The 22,806-nt window shown below is 38.3% G+C and overlaps 1 protein-coding gene across 4 annotated transcripts in view; it reads right to left on the bottom strand.

Annotated features, from left to right (window-relative positions):
• Positions 1-1,470, bottom strand: part of sfswap (splicing factor SWAP) — a 47,792-nt gene extending 46,322 nt beyond the window's left edge. For 2 of the 4 annotated variants that reach the window (XM_068574100.1, XM_068574101.1), the window contains exon 1: positions 1,114-1,470. In XM_068574100.1, the coding sequence (XP_068430201.1) occupies positions 1,114-1,313 (200 nt within the window). In that variant the 5' untranslated portion in view covers positions 1,314-1,470. Of the gene's footprint in view, positions 1-49 lie in introns of all 4 variants that reach the window. The other 2 variants (XM_068574104.1, XM_068574102.1) reach the window with 2 other exon arrangements.
• Between the last annotated feature and the right edge of the window lie 21,336 nt (positions 1,471-22,806).

Raw genomic sequence — 22,806 nt, 5'->3', positions numbered from 1 at the left:
TACATCTGCAAAGAGAGTTACATTCACACAAACCCGAGCACATAAATACCTATCCGCAAGAACCCAAATGGACGACATTTTCCAGGGTTCGTCCCTCTACGGCACTTCTCAGTTGCAGTTTCTTCACGAAGACAAAGAAATGGGGTGCTGTGGTTGGCATTCAGGGTTTGGCAGGCCCCTTAGCCTACCTTGCTGCGGGAAAACTGGGTTATGTGATAAAGACACACATACAAAGGCTGTACAAATGAAACACAAGTTGGGCCACCGCAGATCAAGGTGATTCAAAAAAAGAAAAATGCACTATTTTAAGGTCATTAAGTGCTCTGCATGGAGGTGGCACCAAACCATAACTGCATCGCATGCAGTCACAGTTTTGTAGCAATGTTAAAAGTACCTATAAACTGTTTTAGTCAGTCTATTGGCATGGCATATTTTGAATCACCTTAACTGCTGTAACTTTAGTCTTGGTTAGAATTTGCTCTGGCCTTGTGGACTGTGGCACTGCATAGTACAAACCCACGTCCTTTGCTTTGTGCACACTAAGTTTTGTCTGCAAAACTGAATTTGAAATGGACAGAGAGAAGGAAACATCTTCTGCGTGGTACCCCATTATCACTGCTATTTTATTACACTATTAAGTGGGCCTGTGCTGAGGCTAAAAAGTTCCCCAGAGGAAATTCTCCCCAACATGCCAAGATGCAAAGCCCACCGTAAGCTAACATTTGTAGTCTTAGGTTGGTTATGGAATTTAATTATAGTCGCTTTTTTTTCTCTAAAATAGACGCCAATGCCAGTGTATGAGCTACACAGCCCAAACTAACCAACTGAGTACATATCCTAAAGATAATTCAGCATCATGGCTACTGTTAGCAAAGATTTCCAGGAGTTTGCATCTTCACAGGTTTTTTTTTTTCGAAAGATTAGATACAATTTCTTGTCAGTTTCAAGACATCCAAAAAACAAGTTAACACACAAAGAAAGTAAACATCGTCGCCAGTTGCAGGTATTCCCAAGCTTCTGCAAGACAAACGCCAAGTGGTTCCTTGAAGTCTGAGGCCAACTGTAAGGATAGATGGTTAGCGTAATGGTTCGGTCTAAGTTTGTTCAACCGACCTATCAATCATGATGCTCTTGTCCCCCATCCATGGGATGAGATGTTTTCCATGTTCATGGTAAAGCGCCCTTTCGTCGTCTGGAAACAGTTTGCAGGCATATCCAAACACCAAGAGGTCGGCGTATTTATCACTGTCACTCACATCCTTCTTCACCGGTTTGTTGTTGGGGTCTTTCTTTGCCGCTCCGCGACGATACATCTCCCAATTGCTCGTGAAAACGAGACGAATAGTGAAATAAGATAGTTTCAACAGTATAGTGACGGATTTCTGATAACGAAATAGCTTGCATGTGGTCCAAATGGTACGATAATCCGTGATGTTGTATCCCAAAACTAAATTCTACGTGCCGTCTGTCGCCATGTTGGAAAGGAAGTAAATGCACTTGCGTGCACAGTCCGCACTTACGACAAATTGTCTCCGTTGTTAAAATAATCCCTAATGAAAAATAATTAGATTTAAAAATACATGTCAATTACTTTGAGACTTGGATTTCATTTGAACATCAAAAATGTTTTATATGAGTCGTAATTTCGCCACTGAAGTGATTTTACATTAGTCGAATGTGCGGATGATGAATGACGCTAACTGAAAGCTTTCAACCCAACGTTACCGCACGAGGAGCGTTGAGGGTAAAATAAATATAGAAATGGTCAGGCTGTCTAATCAATAGTGCAGTGACGGCCACATTATTTATCCCTGTTTTATGTTCATTTTATGTCTATTTTACTTCATTGTAAATCCCTTTGTACTCCATCAATTGTATGAAGGTGTTATAAAATAAACCTAATGTTATAACAGTTCAGTAAGAATCATGTATTACTCATTACTGCTGCTGACCATATTATGATTGCTTTATTGTTTTAGTTTTGTTTTATATGATTCTTCCAAACTCCCAGGACAGGCAATAATTGTTTGTATATATTAGTTTTATTATGTAAAACACAGTATACATGAGCAAGCATTGCATAATGCAATGAAAACTGTAAGCAAGATATACAGAAAAGACAAAGATAAATACTTTTTAAAAAAACAGGTGAACAGCTGAACAGTTAAACAGGTGAACAAGTGAACAGGAGCTATCTCTCCTCACAGCCTCCTCAGCCTCATAACACCCTAATCCATGCATCTCCCACGCCACCATAGCAAAAGCGAACAGAATGGCGAACAGTGGATACCATTTAAGGAACTGAAAAAAAAGAAGAAAAACATAACCCACACATCACTGCTCACCTTGTTCAGGCGAGAGTAAGCCCTGTGTTGCAGACACTTGATAACATTTTCACACACCCCTTCTCTTGGGAAGCAAACTACAGTGGGTTGAGTGCATGTTGGACCTAGGACCCTAAGGAGATGGAGCAGCAGCCGATCTGAGGTCTTACTTATATGTGGCTTAAGCCATCTTGGAAACGCTCTACGGGCCAGCTGCCAGTTCTCCTCTGGAGTGATCAGCAATGATTTTTTTAAAAATTGTATTTGGTTGTGTCCCTGATTTGGACTAAACTGTTGAGTTTAATTACCAGTTATATTTTTAGACACGTAAACTAATATCAGTAATGGAAATACATGTTTAGCCTTACCAGTTCTATTCATGTCCTTTTTAAGCATGTGACTGCATCAATAATTTCTTACACAAATCTGGCTGTGCAGATGGTAGAAATGAAGCATTCACAGTCTATTGTCTTCATTGATGAATGCAATGTAAGCCAAACATATTTCAGAATAAATAGCACACTAGCAAAGACTCGTGTGGACCTGTATCTCAATATGATTGTAATGGACTTACTGTTGATCTTGGTATTGTCATGGTGTTATCAACAAAAAAACACACATCTTTCCACATAAAAATAATAAAACGCTATTGCTGCCACAAGACCGTGCCTGCAGTGGATCAATGTTGGTACTTCTTACGTGCTTCCATGCACTATTAATAACAGTCATTAATATACAGTCATTTGGAAATTTGATTAACTATTATTGTATAATATGCATGGTATACATATAAGACATGGCATCCAACCCTTGTGCTCACATTTAACATCTTTCAGAAGCCATGTCACATAAACTTGCCCAAATTACCACTGGTGACGCCTACATCTTTTAAGTGTTATTCCACAGGGCTGAGAAGTAGACCATGCTTGGTTTCCTTCATAGGCATTCTAATAACCCATTCATAATCACCACGGGACATTATTATACTGCATTTTTAGGATTTTCTTTTTTTTAATAGCCGGCCAGGTTCTAATATTTTTTTATTTCCAGCTATATTATATAAACATATCATGTAGCTTTTCATAGATTAGTAGGCAATGAGAATTTATGGTGAATAGTTTAATTTTGGGCATTTATGTTGCACTTTCCTCCAAAGCATCTCCTTCAACATTACCACACACTGATGCTAGCCAGCTACTATCGCCTTCTACAGTTTCCTTTTGCAGGTTATTGCATCTTTCCTATGACGTCTGAAATGGACCTCTGTATACATTTGCGCAGTGCGTTAACGTAGAGTGGATTACAACATAAACTAATGATAAGTGTAACAAAATAAATGTGTGGAGGATCTCAGCAAGTCCTTCACTCCTTAGTGATTTGTTAAACCCTGTGGTTTACCGCTTGGAGGGAGTTTATACAACGAGATTTCAGGATTCAGCCAAGTGCCTTTTTTTTATAGTTCTTCTACACTACAGAGCTTTTGTAACAAGGCTTTGCATTGAGTCCAATCTGATAACCGGGAATAATACAAAAACACAATGAACAAACATTTAGAACAACCTCAATGTCATGTGAAAGAATGTTCTTCTCTGCTTAATGGATAATTATCTCAATATATGTTATTGAATACTAAAGCTTGATGCTTGAAAGATGTGTTAATCCATGATTTGTAAGTATGTGCCAAATGAGAACACACCCTGTTGAAGTGACAGAAGGTAGTTTCTGACTTGAAATATGACCTATCTATACTGCCTGTGGAGCTTAGGATACTTGTGTCTGATCTATTAACTGCAGTAGCTGGGATCAATGTTGTCATTACATGTAGACTCCAGAGGGAGAAGCCGTTACTGTTGGTTATCATCCTCAGGTCCCTTGGCTGCACACACTGTAACTCACTAGTTCCTATGAATGAACAGAACGCTGGCTCAAGGCAATGTAAGAAAAATGATGGTTGTCAGCTGATAAAAAGGTCTGACTTCAAGACATGGAACAAAACAGTGAGACCCTCTCTATAACAAACACACCAAACCAAACTCTGCTGGTGCCCTTCTGTTGAAGAGGCACTATGTCACACGTGATGCATTATCAAATACCAGCCCTGTCAAAACCATCAAAACCAACTGCTTTGTGTTTCTACTCATTAGCATCAAACTAATGAGCGTCTGTGACAGACACAGTTTCAACAAGCAGTAATACATTATTGCTTATCTCCAAAAAACACTTGGGGTGAATGTATTAATTGTGAGAGCAAAATATGTGGTGTAGAATTACCTGATTCTTTTTAAATTAAGGGTTGTGGATATCTCAGTCTCAAGTATACAAAATGGGGAGATGATTTTGTTTGTTTGTTTTTTTTAAAATCAAGTTTAACAATGAACAGAAGCTGAAACAGTTATTGATTGTGCACTCTTCTGTGCTAAAAAAAAATAACAAAGAAATGGAAGCCTGGGGAAATGTGTACAGCATGGGTTGTTTGTTTTGCAGGGTTGGAGGTAACGCAAGAAGCTGGTTTGTATTTTCCAGCTGTTCTGTAAATCCATGTTAATTACTGTCACTCATCAGCACCTGAACATGTTTTCACTAGGCAAAGTTAAAAAAAAGAAAGAAAGAGAAGTTAAAATTAAGATTTGTTTGCGATGTACTGTGATTAATCGCATAATGCGTCAATTTCAATAATGAAGGAAAAACTAGTCTATTCCTCACTGTTATTTTAAAACAATGTTATCAGAACAATATAATAGGCACTCTTGGAGCAACAGCAAGTTACTCTGGTACTCTGAACAGGTACCAGAAGAAACATTTGTCTTTTATCACTGAACGACAAGCCAATCCTTATTTTGTCCATGTTCAGGAGTAAGGGTCCCTGTGAGGGACAAGCCACTCCTTTTTTTGTCCATGTTCAGTTTGTTGCTTACCTCAATGTCAAAGACCAGCAATTGATTCACTTCATACAAAAGCAATAAGCACTTTTGATGTTTTTCAGTTCGGTTCAGTTTTTCTTTATGTCGCACTTTCCTCCAAAGCTTCTCCTTTAACATTACCACACACTGATGCTAGCCAGCTACGATATTTCAGGATTTCAGGATTCAGCCAAGTGCCTTGTCCACACTGAGAACAGAGAATAATACAAATAAAAACGCCTTTTTTACCATTATCTTTAAGGTCTTTTATTTTTTAACTGTTCCAGTCAAAAGTTACTGCTTTGTCCAATTTATATTGTTCTTCTGTGTTTATACAATCTTTTTCACAATAAAGAAAAACTTGGGTAAGACACATATCAAATATTCTGACTTATATTATGTGTGTTATGTGTGTTATTTTCATAGAATTTATCCTGAACACATTTCTGTCCCACAATTACATTAATTGTCATTTAAGGTATTTATATATGATCTGATTTGTGAATTTAGAGGAAAAGGTTACTTGCTACTATGATAAACTATGCAGGAATATATCTAAACAATGGTATTATTGTCTCCTGAGCAACATTTTACCACCTGATGCCTCACTAATCAGCTCTCAAAATTAGGCCATTAGACTGCAGCGACAACATGAAGAAACTTTGAATGCTCTGAGTCTATTCTTTGATCTTGCTGAGTCGTCCTCTGAGAGGATTAAAGTGTCACATTAGATAGTTTTGCGTCTGTTGAGAATAATATAAATCTTCCAGTCCCCCACAGTGTATGACAGCATGAATGAAAAATGCAAATCGCTCCACATTTAGACACTTTGTTTTTTTCTTGTTATGCTTGGCACAACGTGTCAACATTCACAAGGGTGACGGGAAAGACAAATTTACAGTCTCGGATAAAAAGGTTGCGTATGAAAATTAAATTTAGTTTGCATTCAGCGGCATATTGAACAAATTCGTATGACTAAGCATGGGTTGTGTTACTGATACGGGGATCTTAGCAAACATGCTGAAAGTCAGTCACAACAGACTTGTAACCTGCTTCATGTGATGTCCCACACCGTGAAAAGAACAGACGTGCGCTTTTGACATCAAAGGTTGCGCAATCAATCCAGGCGGTCCCTTCTCTGAGTGACAGGTCGGACAGGGCGTGAGGAAACGAGGACAAATGTCTTGGTGCCGAAGCTGTCACTTTTATTTAGGAGCAAGATGAGTCAAGTTGAACTGTATTGCAGAGGCAAGTGGATTTATTGGGATTAGTCAGAGGCTTAATGGGACCCCTCGGCTCTTATCATTATCTCACAGAGCCAACCCTTCCAGGTGGGGTAAGACAAAGTATGAAATTATTGGTTTAATATGTCTGGCCTTCTCAAATGAGGCCCTGCTAATCCATCAAGATTGTTTGTGTGAATAGGCTGTTTATCTGCTTTGTTCACAATACCTGGGTGATTCATGTAGTAATTAAGCCTACCTAAGAGAGATTTTAGCTTTTATTAGCCATCGAGATCTGTCATAAAGGTGTTTATGGTTTGTCTTAAAGTGATTCAAGGTGTACATAAACACAAACCGAAATCCCAGCAAGTGTACGTGCGCGCGAACACAAACTCACACATAATGAGAAGATGAAAAACGAGAAAGATGAAAACGCTCGCAGAGAGGATAAATCAATATCTTGCACCTTAGTTCTGTGTGTTTTTCTGTTGAAACACTACACACAATCCTCCTTGTACTCGTACCATATACTATATTCTTTATGCATATTTAGCATTTCAGCAGGATACTATGCTAAACATGTAATTTTCACAGCTGCAGCCGTGAAAATGGCATGAGTTCAGTGATGAGGAATGGGTAGATATTTAATATATTCTGCATGTCACCTCTGTTGTGATTAAGTTCATGTTTTTAAAAAAAATTCCAATTTATTTTTGCGTCTCTTCTCTTATCAGACTTTTCCTACACTGGAAAATTGTTCCAACTCTGCGTCTTTGTCTCTTTTCTCCAAGTTTCTGTCTTTCATCTTTAACTTCCTAACAGCTTAAAGCAGATATTTTAATTCATATTGTTTTTAGTTAATAAATTGCTAATTGTAGAGACGTTGCTGCCTCCTAATTGGGTTCTCGGTCTTGCTCTTCCTCAGTGAATAATCAGGTAGGCACAATTGTTCAGACCTAAGGCACCAAGAATCCATTGTCATCCAGATATTTTAATATTACCATCATATATTTGCACTTCAATTAATTTATGGAAAGCAGGTTGAGCGTGGGCTCTTAAATAATGCTTGTGAATTTTGTCCCACAATGTAACATTTCTTCATTCAAGTGAAATTACACATTCAAATCATAAGAGCTTGCGTTTCTTTCAGGAAGGCTGCACTTTGAATGCCTGCCTCTGCCTCAGAATGATCAGTCTCTATGCAGTCAAAGTCAATCAGATACATCAACTGAATCCAGATTGGCTTCTTTAATCATACTAGACAGCAGATCTTAAACATGAACTTTGGAGGTTTTTTTTGGGGACTGATCAAAATGTATTATTGTATCAACTATTTAGAGGTAACATTTAAATAATCAATGGTGGCTTTCTTTCAGTAAATTGACCTTTTCCTGTGGCCTTTTCCATGAATAATCGAAATGCTGTGTGACAGCAGCTCTTGGCAGGATTGAATTAGTGCGAAGTAAAGCCCATTTTATCCTGACCACTGTCTCAGAATATATAGACGCTCCCATGAAGCCCAGACTTGGCATTTCACTTGCTGAGCTACAGGTCCAAGAAATGTAATCACAGGAAGTATCTGTGACCGCAGAGGAGAGCAAACACCTTAGCTGGCCCTGATCACAAAGCAAGCAAAACGTTGCTCCATTTTGAGTTAGAGTTAGCTGCTGGGTGAATATGATATTTTGTACAAACATTCATAGTTGAGGTAAAGCCTGTTGACTTTGCTGAACGTTTTGATTTGCACCACCAGTGGGTCAAAGCTACCATTTCTCCTACATAAATATCTCAACATGTAGTTAATAGATCGTCCCATATTTTTGTTGTACAGATATTCATGGTCCCAAAAAAAGAAGCATAATGGTGGTCTTTTGAGTTTTCTACAAGCACTGTGATCAGGTTGGTCCAATACTTTGGTTTATAAGCAAATATTACAATGGATAACAAACTAGAGTTAATAACAAACAAGATGGGGGGAATGAAACATGTATGCTGGTGTTTTAAGCAGCTATATGCTTCTGGTGTTATTTATTTTTATTTTTAATTTTGTCAGAAATAACTGTGCCACGCATCGAATGATAATGCTTGGTTCGGGACGTGGCTGTGGTAGATTTTCTGGTCATTTTGTTGCAGGTTTTATTATGCTGTATTTATGTCTTCATAACGTTCAAGTCGGCTGCTCAACAACACTGAAACCCCACAGAAAAATTAAAGACAAACTGCCTATTTTATTGAATTGAATTGAATCTTTATTTACCAGAAAATCTCATTGAGACGAAAAAAATCTGTTAATCATGGGATACTTTTCTTCTCTCCTACAGGAACATATTTTCAAAGACAAAAACAGAGCTGCAAAGCAGAAAGAGAGCAAGAAAGGGAACACCACTCTGCATGTGCTGTTTCTGCCCAAAAGCTTTGAATGAAAACAGAAAATGGATGAGAAATAAATAAATGGAGAGAGACAGAGGGAGGGCATTCAAAAGTTGATCACCAGACAGGGACAGCCAGTCGGCCGACACTGGCAAAAATGGTGAGCCTTTTTTTTCTGAAGAATTGATGAATAGGATAAACAAGTAGCACTGACTGAGCTGTGGTCAGCACCGCAAAGGGCTCGTTCTTCATTTTGGCCTCGCTGGAGTCTGATGGAATGGCAGCCTGACAGTCTCTGACGGAGAAAGCACTGGAGGGCAGGACGGTGACATATTTCAAATACTGGACATCACCGAGGATGATTCGACCATTATGTTTATGTCTTAATCAACATATTTAAGTAGAGGCAAAGACTGAAATCACAGCCGGCTGACATGCTCTGCTGGTCCTTGGTCCATGCAGAGAAAGCTCCATCTGCCATGGGTAACAAAAAACAAAAAGAAGAATGTTTTTCTCCATCTCCATTAACAACTAAGGCATGTGAATAGAGAGAAGCAGTGTACAGCCACAGAAGGCAGCTGTAGTTGGGACCCATACAAAAGAGCACTGCACTGCCACTAAGGACACACAAAGACGGGAAGACACAGCGTCCTCCACAAACAACTGCAGATAGCTAGGCAACCTGTTGAAAGTGCCATGAAAAATGATGAATTGTCTCGCACCCCCACTCTATTACACCGTTTCTATAACGCATTTAGCATATGGTGTGTCTGCACAGCTGCTGCTGTTGGGAATATTTTGCCGCAGAATTAATTTACCACTTTGGTTCGACTCCCTGTGACAGGCTGGAGAGCTTTTCTGTACCTGAGTGTTAACAATTCTCAAAGGTATCCCTTGGTTGCATTGTATCTTTGCAAATCATATATGAGATGTAATGAGGTGTTAAAAGCTAAACTATTGAAAGCCAATTGTTCTGTGTCCAGTGAGTTCTTATCCCGCCACACTTCTTTTTCTGCATCCTAGAGAGCAAATTAGATCTAGGTGTCTCTGAATAATCTATTAAACAATCTGTTGTATTCCAAGTCTCCAGTCTGTTTAGCAAACATACTTTGTTACCCAAGATCATGCCTTCAATTGGTGGCTGTGATGTGTTGTTCCCCAAGATGGATCTGAAATGGGACCGTAGATTGATTTGTCTTCATTCATTCTCTCGTTTGTCCATCAATCACATGCCTTAAAAAGATCACTGATTGGATGTTGATTCATCGAGGGGGTTTGGCTGGCGCTTAGGCTGATTGACCAAAGGGCAAAGCAGATGAATGCTGAAACAATCTCTTCATTTACAAAGCCATTTCTTCTTTAAAGTTTCAAATATGTTTTGTTTACTCGCCAACAGTCTTCTTATTCTCTGTCTTTGTTGGCTCATTGCTGTGTTTCTCGACTTGACTTCCACCTGTAGATCAGTGGAATAGTTTGATACCTCTGTGATACCATTGGCGGGACTGTGTCTCCCATGTGAGTGTATATGTGCCCTTGTGCATGTACATAAAAGAAACAAAACAAGGATCCACTACTAAAAGTTGCTCCAGTGCGAATAGAGGTCAACAATTCCAAGTGAAGATTTTAAACCACTAGTGACAAAGTACTGCTTGAGGAATAAAAAAATGTAAGCTACATAATTTAGTTGACTCATAAAATATTGAAATTTTCCAATGAAAAACCACGACTGCAAGCTGGTGTCAAATAAAAATGCAAATGCATGTTCGTTAAGCCTCAAGTATGCACACAATGTGTTTTGGTGAGAAATGTTGACAACAAAACTGCAATCCAAACTTCCCTTTTACGTATGCCTAAATATGAAGTCAGCAAAAAACTGCCACATTTTGAAAATCATGTAGCTCCTGTAAAACTTTACGTCACTTTACGTCGCTACTTTATAAAAGAAGTTTGCATATTACTTTTTCGCTTTTGTTCAATCAGCTCAGAAAGGCCCAGATGTTACTTGCATGAAAAGGATTTAATCTCCATCTCTACTCATTTCTCCTTCATTTTCCTGCCCCAGTTTGAGAGTATTGATCACTTGTGGAGATTGCTGCAGGATGCTGCAAGTCATTGTATAGACATGCCAGTAATGAGGATATGATTCCACCACAGTTCACCTGGGCTGGAACGGTTGGAAGGAGGAGAAGTGAGGAGGTGGGAGGAGAAAGCTGAAGCTTGGCGGATCCTACTTCTCCCACCACCCCAGGCTCCGTCTGAACCCACAGGCAGCATCTGCTCAGGGCTACAGGAGATGGAGGGAGATCTATTTATTACAGTAAGTATTATGAGATACACATGCAAGTTGCTGTCGGTCTATGCTAAAAAAAAGTACTTCATCAAGTAGCACTGAATTAGCATTTTGGACCTTCTAATAACTGACTAAAATATCTTATTTTTCTTTGTTAGTTACCGTTTCATTTGCACCTTTATTTTAGTTTCACTGTGATGAACTGTTGGAGGTGAAGTATGCACGTGTAATAAGTGAGCAAACTGTGGAAATACTGTGTTCACTAGTGCCAGCTGGGACTCAATCAGTCAGCAAAGGCTGAGTCTAAAATGAGCAGCAATAGCGGAATTAATCACGATAAAGCACGGTCTGCATTTTCTGTTTTTTCATTTGTCAAAATGACACAGAGAAAACAAGACTAGCAGTGATGATTAAACACACAATATTACACGCCTAATACGTCTGAGATCTGATAGATGGTCCAGAGAGCGGGCACAGAGAGAAAATGTTTCCAACCATGGGTTGTGACCTGTTGATAATATATATATATATATATATATATATATATATATATATATATATATATATATATATATTTATATATATATATATATATATTATATATATATATATATATATATATATATATATATATATATATATATATATATATATATATATATATATATATATATATACATATGACATGTACTGCCTGTTAACAGATATGAAAACATTGGTCTCTTGCGCTGTATGCTGTATCTGGCACCTGTTTTCTTGTTGCCCCACACAGAAGCTGATTTATGAGTCAATTTGTTCCTTCTGGTGTCAATAATGCATTTTTGGAAGGCACACCTTTCATTACTGGAGATGGAGGGCAACATGTTAATTAGTTTTGATGGTGTTAATTAAGTCTCATAAACAGCTCAATCTTGCCACGCATTATGGACATTTTACACAGGTTTCATCTTGCTATTCACTATTTCTGTGGAAAGAAAAATCAAACAATAAAACAACATTCGATGATGTACTGTGTTCATGACTAGTCTATACAGGTTTGTTGCTATCCTTAAACATGTATAAGTACATATATGCCAACACATACCATCCACCTCCTCCTTATACTTTACCAAAATAGAAAAAAACTGCTGAAGATATACACTCCAAATATAAGGGAATATGTGTAACATATATGTGTAGTGGAAAATGTAATGCTTTTCTTCTGAATGTGAGTATTACTTTGAAAGTTGACTTCAGTTCATCTTGACGAGTCGGATGGGCGCCATCGAAGTGGGGCAAAAACAGCACAGCCAAACAACATCTTCCAGACAGGCACCAAGGCTTGTCTGCATGAAGGGAAGGAGCGTAAAGGGCAAACATTTCAATAATAATTGTAGATGTATAAAACTCATCTTGACCTATTTTTCTGGGTCAGACCTCCGAACATCGGTGGTGAAGAGCTCTGCCCATTTAATTGAATTATTCAAAGTTTCGGTTTAATAAACACAGACATTTAGGTGTTTCACATCGCATTTGGTTTCTCTAAAGGTGATTGATAAGGTTAATATCCATTACAATTGGCGACGAGGATGCGTTTGGACATGTGATCTGGACTCTGCTGAATGACAGAAAGCCACTACTGGTTGATTCCTCCTGGAAGGTGAGAGGCTGTCCTCGGACGGGGTTTTTGAGATGGCCTGATTGTGAGCGGACAAGAAACCCAACGAATGATAAAATATGAGCAATCGGATTTGTTGTACCTTCATGAGTGGTCTATAGGACCATCTGACACAGAAGCATTACAACTCATTACACAATTGCTGCTTTGAGAGACAGATTTATACTTATCAAATGGTTCTGCCTTGTTGATGACAACATGTTGCAACCTGACAGGTAAAGCATGCTAATTAGTAACAGTAGTTCTATTACATTTCTTTGCTGCAAATGGTCACTAAGCGATTCTATTTAAATTGCAATTCTCTCCCTCTAAAGTTTGATAAAAAAAACAATGAAATTCATAGTTTTTGTATAATAAAAACTATTTATACACCAAGTATAGCCAACACAATTACAGATTGAAATAACACTTGAAGTTATACAAAGAAAATAATCCTTCTAGAGCAGAGAGGTCTTCTCGGCTGAACATTTATGTAAAAAATATACAAAAGCTGCATAATGTTGACCACTTACAAGAGAGATGAATATCTCAACAACCATTATTTTGATCTGAACGTCCCATTGCGTTTCTGTTTCAAAATGCTATGGAGATTAAGCAGCTGTGTAACTAAGTATAACGTACATCAAGTACTAAAATTCAGCAAGGTCCAGTTCGAGATAATTTGCTCATACAATGGATGTATCTAACTAATCTCCTGAACAAATCTGATTATCCGCTTATCCTGTGAAATCTCTGTAATCTATACCGAAACTGTGGCGGACCAAAGTCAAATCTTCCTTCAGTCACTAATGGATGCAATCATCCAATACAAAACAGACTTAATATCACAGCTTGATACTTCTACTAAAACCATTAACACAGCAGTGGGAGAGGTAAACATCATGCTGGAAATGTTTGGTGACCAAATTACTGAAGTACAACAAAGAGTCAGCTGCAACGAAGACACCATTGGGAAATCTGCATCAGTCCCATCGAAAAAGAAAATGGCTTCCTGAAACAAAAGACGGACTCAATGGAGAACTACAGCAGACGTTCCGACATCCGTATCGTTAAAGTTGCAGAGGAAGCAGAAGGCCAGGATATTACTAGGTTTGTGCAGCAGCTGATCCTCCACCTCTTCGGTCAGGAAAACTTTCCTTATCCTCCGGTATGAGAGAAGCGACAGCACAAGCTCAACTAATCCAAGGCCAATTTTGGTAAGATTCCTAAATTTCCAGGGCAAAGTCGAAATTCTTCGCTATTCCAGACAAAAGGGCGAGTTCCTCATCAGCAAGACAAGGATTCACTTCTACCCAGACGACAGTGCCAATCTCGTCAAGCAACGGCGTGAATTTAAACCCATCCAAAGAAAACTTTGGGATATGCACATGGACTATTCGCTTCTCTACCCGTCCGTCCTTCGCATAAAGTGTGGAGAAGAAAAGCCGCGACTGTTTCGTAACCCCAAGGATGCCCAGGACTTTATAAAGGAAATGGAAAGACGTCGCTCTTAAAATGAATCTTAACCCATATGCTGACCAACAAATGTATGGATAAGTCAGTGGTGGGATTGGACCATTCAACATTGCTGAGGGTTGTGTGACAGTGGTGTGAAAAATAATTTGTCGTATTCAGTAAGAAGTCACAACCTTTGTTGATGTGGCAGTGAGTAGCTTTAGTTTCAGGATCATTCTGGGTGAATTCCAGTAGCATCATACTGAGGAAGGTGGTTGCATTTCATACTTGGTAGTCTGTTGTATGCATGGGCCAATCTATACAAAGGAATATACGTGGTTTGGACAGAGGGCCCATTGCAGCAGTTTGCCTTGGGCCTGGCATGCTCTTGCTCCAATACTGATTCTCACTACAACATGGCAAAATCCCCATATTGTCACTGTGAGTAACAACAGTTAGTGACCAACTAACATGATGGCATGCAGAGAAGCAGAACCCTTGTACCCTGAGTCCTGTCTGTAGGTTTTTTTTACTGTCTCCAGACTGAGTACAACACACCAAATGGTTTGCTAGCATAGCCTCACTCTGCCCATCACAGGATCCTGTTGGCTTACAAGAAGACCTGGATCTGGACAAGGCAGCGCAAACTGTAAAACAGAAAGCAAAGCAATGGCCAAAAACATAGGACTGGACAAAAACAATCAGGGAGATCACCTGCAAAATAATTAGCTGAGGCTAATTTTTAAATTACCTTTGGCTGGCATGTAAATATTGGGCCTACCATCAAGCAAACTGTGAAAACTATGAAAACCCGATCGACGACTGAAGTGTAAAATCATAATTTACCACTCCAGAGGACCGATCTTGGAATGTGTAATGCATGGTGGTTATTGATGCCAGAAAAAGTCTGGCAGAGCTTTGCTGGTTGTTGCCGAGTAAAGGCACATGAAGCAACAGTTAATTCCCAAGGTATGAGTAACACTTGGTACTATTAACAAACAGGTGTACCTTTTATCATGCTACCCCTTATTCTTCTGCTATTCTGCTAATATTATGAAACTATATGTACTATGAAGAATTTAGTCCAAAAAATAATGGCACTGGGTCAAGAATAAAGAATGATAACTTAAACACATCAGAATATTGGTAAAAAATTGTAAAGTGAACTATTAGAATAAGCCAGTAAGTTTACGTAGCATTAATCACGGCTTTTTAATAAAAGTTTAAACCAAAAGTTAGCCACTATATGATGGCAGGTGAACATCCCTCCAGAAGGCTGTTTTATAACTTGGGGCTTCCTCATATTTGGTTATTGACAATGGACATACATATGCTCAGCAGTTTTGAGCGGAGTATGTATCCTGAAGGATAAATAGGATCAATGTGATGGCATATTTCCTTGTTTTAGGCTGTTGTATTTAGATGAAGTAGTTGGAGAAAAAGACTAGAGATCTAAAGAAGTCCTGTACAGAGATGAGGCAAAGATTAACTCTGACCACAGAATTGGGAGGATTTAAAGGTAAAAGTGGGTATCATCAGCATCTGTGTGGAAGGAGACTTTATCAATCCTGTATGAACTGTATAATAAACCTAACAGTTAAAAGGTGGTTTGGATTTTACCTTGGGGATTACCACAATTCATAAACTACTGCACATGAGACACAGTATTCCATATTTATTTGAAAACTATACAGTATATGCAGGTAAGAATGAAAGAGGATATGGTATTCCCATGTGGGGCTTCATCTCTTGTGTATCAGTTTAGATCAATGACTTACTCCAGGAAGATCAGGTAAGATATTGTTACATCCTAGCTTAGCTCGTGGTAATGTAGTTCCATGAGTGGTTACACATGAAACTACAATCAACATAAGACAAACTGCAACTTTCTTGACTTGGCTAAATCAGGAAACACACTAACACATTATCCAAAATTAAATTGACTTAAATTGAATGAAATCATAATTCATGGCGCAATTCAAATTGGGCTGGATTGATTATATTGTTAAAACTTAACTATTGATACATGGTCTGATGACAAGTGAATCAAAAACTGGCTAAATTTTAAGTAACACATTTGAAATCAATAGCATTTGTTACATATATAAATGAAATGTGTCACTGGCTTTGATTTGCTTTTTAAGTCAATAAAATGTCACAGCAGTGAGGCTTCATAACTTAGAAATGAAGTGGCTTTAGCTTTCATCTTGACTGGTCTACCACCTCCATGTTTTATCAAGGTCTCTCTATCCACTGAGGCTTTTCACTAATAAACACTCGACAACACAATAAAGCCTGGAATAGAAAAAGAATGAATAACAGAGAGGGAGAGGGGGTTGTGCTAAATCTCGAATTGAGCCATGAAGAGAAGACTGACATAGAAACAAGAAAGGACATGATAGAGCAACTGGAAGACTGTTTTGACCGTCAAATTATCTACAGTACCACATTTTCTGAATGCAATGTTGAAAACACACAGATAAAGGCTCAAACACAGACACAATGTACATAGTAATGGTAAATGGACCTGTACTTGCGTGTTTCTCGTCTTCCGACCACTCAAAGCGCTTTAATACTACATGTCATTCATCCATTCACACCCATTCATACACTGAAGGGAGGGGCCTAAGGTTCCACCTGCCGAACTAGCTAACATTCATCCATGTGAGCTCGATTCTGAAATACACTTTGATAGAGCATGCCGCGTATCCTGTATATGTTTGAGCGTTCAGTGTGTTTGTTCATTTCTGAATGTGTACCAAGAGACCGTGTTCATCTGGTGTTCACAAGGATTTAAGAGCCAAAGGCCATGCTGCTGATTATTTCATCATTCTTTTTCTTTCTATTTTTCCAACCACTTCAATCTATCTTTCTATATTTTCTCTCTCTCTCTCTCTCTCTCTCTCTCTCTCTCTCTCTCTCTCTCTCTCTCTCTCTCTCTCTCTCTCTTTCTCTCTCTCTCTCTCTCTCTCTCTCTCTCTCTCTCTCTCTCTCTCTCTCTCTCTCTCTCTCTCTATCTGTTCTTTCAATCTTGACATGTAATGCTATCTTGGACCTCTTAATGAAGTTACCAGTCACAGGTGTTTATGCCCTCGGGAGGACTGAATCCTGTCCGCTGTCAGGAACACATTGTTCCACCAGTAAAGATGAGCAGATAAAGAGATTAGAGGTTGCACTCGCCATGGTACCAAGACCTCTGAATAGACAGAGAGATAAAAGAGAAGATGGAGAAAGACAGAGACGTGTGAATGAGATAAAGCCTGCTTGGTCAGCCGTCAATGATTGCAGGGAGTTTGAAAATGGACGCAGTGGCAAAAGTGATTCCCTCATTTCATGTTTTACACCCGCTGTTATAAGTGGACGCTCCGCTGATGACACAGTTGTGTTGTTTTAGAAGTATTAGTCGGTCTTTCAGCACTTCACCTCCGTTCCTCAACTGGATCAATGTTTTCTTCTTTGATAGACGTCATACTATTGGTTTGTCAGTGAGATGTAACAATCTGTCTGTGAACCATTTTTGTCATCCAATCCGCTCTTTTTGTTTTCTGCCCCCCAATTAAAGAAGCTTTAGAGTACTGTGTATCCCAAATGGTCATTGATGTGATTAAATGCTGGGTTAGATGTTTTACTTTCTTTTTTTTTTTGATAATCCATTGTGAATCTAATTGCACTTACTTTGTTTTTGCTTTTGTATGTAAACCTTTTTGTGAGTTGTTAAACATGGCAGTTTTTTTTAATGCAAATATTAAATGTAAAATATTTGCACGTTATTCTTTGCAGAATCTCTTTGACATGTCCTAAAGACTAAAATGCTTTGCATAACTACAGCTATTAGTTTGCATGTGTAAATTCAAAAGTAATTCATACCTGAGTCATTTGACACTGCAAAAATGTATATTCATCTCCAAATAGTTAAACTGTTAGATGATGAAAAACTACTTTAGACTGTCACTTGCTTCTTTAACGCTTCTGAACTAAGTGTTTTTGTAAGGTTAGCAGTATCTTTGCTGTGGCCTCTGGGGCATGGGATAGTCTCCATCCTCAGAAATGTCTGTGATCTGACAGTGCCACACACCCAATAGTTTAGACGGATAATAAATTGGAAGCAGACTTGGGAATTTTTGTAAATCAATTATTCAGTTGTTTTCCCTTGTGCAAATGGAAAAGCAATATAATCAAGACTTACACAGATTTCTTTTATTTATTATTGAAACCCCATCTCAGTTCTCTTTACTCTTACTGTTCTTCCCGCCCACTCGCACGTCCTCATATTTATCACATATTTATTCTCTTGGTTTCCTCTTCCTACCCTACGCACTTCAGCTGTAACTGAACTCTCATCTCCACTCAGTTCAGTTCATTGTTATAATGATAGGCGACATACTCAGTTGCAATTCCCTAATGATTCTTTTCCTGTGGGATAGACGGAAAAACCAATAAATGCAACTCCTAAAGTCATGCATTGAAAAACAAATAGCTCCAATACTGCATAATTTAAAATCAACATGAAAGTAAATACCCTCACCCATTTCAACATTACAAATGACATCATCATCTAATTTAAATTAACATCACAAAACATAATGCATCAGCATGACGGAATCAAATAAAGTCATTGCATCTGAGTACAATTCTACTTCTCAGTCTTCATCCCACTTTTTTATTCTCATGACGACTGTAAATACACACCAGACTAAAAGTATACAGTGTACAATGTGAAGCTTTATTAAACTTTCTTCTATACTATCTGCTCCAGTGCATTTACTAAAATGGAAATCTGCTGTTGCGGAAAACCATTAAATTAGAATGAATTGTTGCCTCTCGCTGTTCAGAAAAAATAGTTGAGTTTTAAATGAACCATATGGATAGTAGTGACTGCAGTGAGGTCCCAATAAATTGTTCATAGTGGTGGCAAATGAAAATCTTGGGGTGGCACACCGAAATCCAAAAGCCTGAACTGAATTTTGAACATTTTTTTTATGCTGTTGAAATTTAGACAAGTTGAAAACTATGTCAATATGAGAGTAAAGAAGTCGCATACTGATTTTAGTGTTAACGTTACGAATCATCTGATGAGTATAGACAAACGACTTTTGCAAATCAATTCTGTATTTCGAATGCATTTCTTTAATAAATTATCTGATAAAAATCGTCATGCACAGAAACCTTGTGTACTGAATGCCCTACATTGCACTAGACTCATTTCATGCTCCAGTGTATTCTATTTAATGTGGCTCTCACTGCATGTCACATGGATGTGCCAGTACCCTGAAAACAACGCCTTGTGTCTGGGAATTAAACATTTCTAATTTCTAAGCTATATTGTATTTGTTCTTTAGTTTTCATCATTATATAATTATACTTATATAATGTGTTCAATATGTCAGCTAACATGCCCCGACTAACTGAAGAGCAATGCTTCAATGTACAAAAACCTTTCCGTGGAGGATCATTTTAAAATGTACCTGAAAGAATACCATGCAGGTGCTGGTCATTTTGAGATATACTGTAAATTCAGATGTGCAGCTTTTTTGTATAATTTTTAATGTGAAGAACAAAATCGTATACTGTACATGTTATTTTCCATTTTTTTGTATGGCAAAAGTTTTATATGAACAACAGCATGCCATAGAAATATAATATAAATATCTAAATATATTTAGAGGTCAAAGATGCTGAATTATTCTCTTTTTTCACTACTAGTCGATGGCTTTGGGACAGAGTTGATACATTTTTGGCAGCAGCTTTACAATGCTATTCGGGATTTTAAATCCCATTCTGCTAAACAATATTTGCCAACATGTAAAATTGATTTCTGCATTGTTAATACACATTCTTGACATTTCTGTGGAGCCGCTTTGCTGATGTCTGATTATAACCAAGCAAAACTTAATCGAACAAACTGACAGACTTCTGGCTGAGTGTCAAACACAAGAGAAGACAGGACAGTAGAAGACACTGGACACCTGCTTTGCACTTTATCTGAAAAACAAAAAAAAATATCCAAAATGATCACTGGCGTGATTAAATGCCGGGTTTGATTTTTTGCACTTTATGACAATCTAATTGGAATTGCACTCACTTTGTTTTGGCTTTTGTATGTAAAGGTTTTTGTGACATGTTAAACATGTCCGTTGAGTTTTTTTAAATTCAAATATGAATAAAGTTTAGCAGTATATTCACTGTGGCCTCTGGGGCATGCGATAGTCCCTTTGTCACATTGTGCTCATAGCTGGATTGGAATCACCAGAGATGACAGCACATTGATCACAAGCTTCATGAGACCAGTTTACCATGATTGACAGTTTGTTTTTGTGAAGCCAGATATTGCAAAGATTAGACCAGCCCCATGGGTTGTGAAAAGGGACACAAACACAGAGAAACAGCAACAAAGACTATATGATCAACAGTCTCTGAAATACCAATTCCCTCACTGTGCTGAAAGACTACCAGCTATTACACAACTAACCCAAGAGACACATCAATTAACGGCCCGACAATGATGTTAAAAGAGAAGAGAAATTAGTTAAAACTCTCTCTTCTTTAAAACCTCAGAATGATTTTAAACTCTGAGCCATCTCAACACTCTTGTCCTCCACCACTTTCCCTACAACGAATGATTTTCTTCCTGCGAGTTGCGACTATATTACCATCTCTTTTCTCCCCTTTCTCCCAATATCGTGGCCAATTTCCATGCTATCCTCACTCGCTAAAATCTGTCCGGACCAGAAAACAATTCATGAGTGCAGACACAACTCTGTCAGCTGTTAAAGCCGACTGACAGCTGATCACATCGACGTCCCTTCGCGTGACGCTTCAGAGGAAAGGACGTCTAATGTCACTTAAAACATATTGCGTCTCTCCATGCATCCCTGGTGGGAGAAAAAGACACAAGTTAAGGGAAACAGAGATGCAATTAAGAGACTTGGGACGCACCGAAGGGATCCATGCGAGGAGAGGAGGAACGTGAATTATGTTTTAAGAGAAATGAGATGTCTTTTCCTCCTCACGTCGGTTTCTGATGACTGCAGCCGCTGATCACAGCTGGATCAGCTGTCAGTCGGCTTCAATAGTTGAGAATTATGATGGAGTTTGTGTCTGAACACATGATCAGTGTCATGGAATTGATTTCTGGTCCAGGCAGTTTTTAGCAAACGTTCTAATAAAAATGTATTAAAGCCAGGTGACGGTGTTGTTTGTTATGTTAATTCAAAATGGGTGAGGATATTTACTGTTTTGTTGATTTGAGATTCTGCAGTATTGGAGCTATTTGTTATTCAATACTGCTCTGCATGACAGTAACTATCACCAGTAAATCTTTATAGAGCTGAATAAGGGTGATATTGTCGTCGCCCTGAGGCTCTGCTGAATATATTTATGGGGTCTTGTGCTTGATTTGTTGAAATGTAAACATTTTAAATAGTTGCATATGTTTGTTTTTCCCTTTATCCCACAGGAAAGTAATCATTAGGGAATAGAAAGTGAGTATGTTGCCCATCATCATAACAATGAACTGAATTGAGTGGAGATAAGAGTTCAGTCACATCTGAAGTGCGTAGGGTCGGAAGAGGAAGCCAAGAGAATACATATGTGATAAATATGAGGGAGTGTGAGGGCGGGGAGAAGAAGAGTAAGCGTAAAGAGAACTGAGATGGGGTTTTAATAATAAATAAAACAAATCTGTGTAAGTCTTGATTGTATTGCTTTTCCATTTGCACACTGGAAAACAACTGAATAATTAATTTAAAAATTCTCAAGTCTGCATCCGATTCATAATCTGTCTAAACTTTTCAATCTCCCGTTTGAGTATAAAGGGTGCGTGGAACTGTTCCAGACATTTTTGAGGATTGAGAATGACCAAATGGCTTCATGTTTTAGCAAAGGCTAGCGATGTATTTCTACTTCCTTAGTGAGGCTCATTAACTTAACAAGAGAGATCATAAAAGTCCAATTCACAAAATCAGCAGAAGAAGTGGTGTGAGTGTGTGTGTGTGTGTGTGTGTGTGTGTGTGTGTGTGTGTGTGTGTGTGTGTGTGTGTGTGTGTGTGTGGTGTGTATGTGTCTGCTTGAATGCCACTGTGGATCTCCTTTTGCTTCATTGGGCCATCAACTGCAACTCTCCAGGCTTGTTCTCACTCACACACACACACACACACACACACACACACACACACACACACACACACACACACACACGATCTATGTATTTATCATTCAGTTGGACTTCCCAGCCTCTCCCTCGCCCTCTAACCTCACATAATAATGAAGGCTTTGCTAAGTAGGTGAACAGTTACTCCATCAGAATAATTTATTGGCCAAGTATGTTGCACATGCACAACATTTGACTCAGGGAAATAAACAGATATAGAATAAAAAATATAATCATAACATTAAACAGAATAAAACAATGCAAATACATATTTAATCAAAGCAATGAACAGATACATATGGTAAACAAACATATAACAGAACTTTAGAACAAGTATATTTTATACAATAAAAGTGGCACATGTATAATAATTTGAAAAAAAATGTGTGTAACGTGTGTCCGGGGCTTTTTTTTTGATGAATCCCACTACAAATACCGTTCTTGTTGCGTGAGAACTTT

The sequence above is a fragment of the Clinocottus analis genome, unplaced genomic scaffold, assembly GCF_023055335.1.
Source record: "Clinocottus analis isolate CAN_PGR_092001 unplaced genomic scaffold, fCliAna1.0.p SCAF_13, whole genome shotgun sequence".
In the NCBI taxonomy this organism is placed as follows: Eukaryota; Metazoa; Chordata; class Actinopteri; order Perciformes; family Cottidae; genus Clinocottus; species Clinocottus analis.
This window is presented reverse-complemented; position numbering and strand designations above follow the sequence as displayed.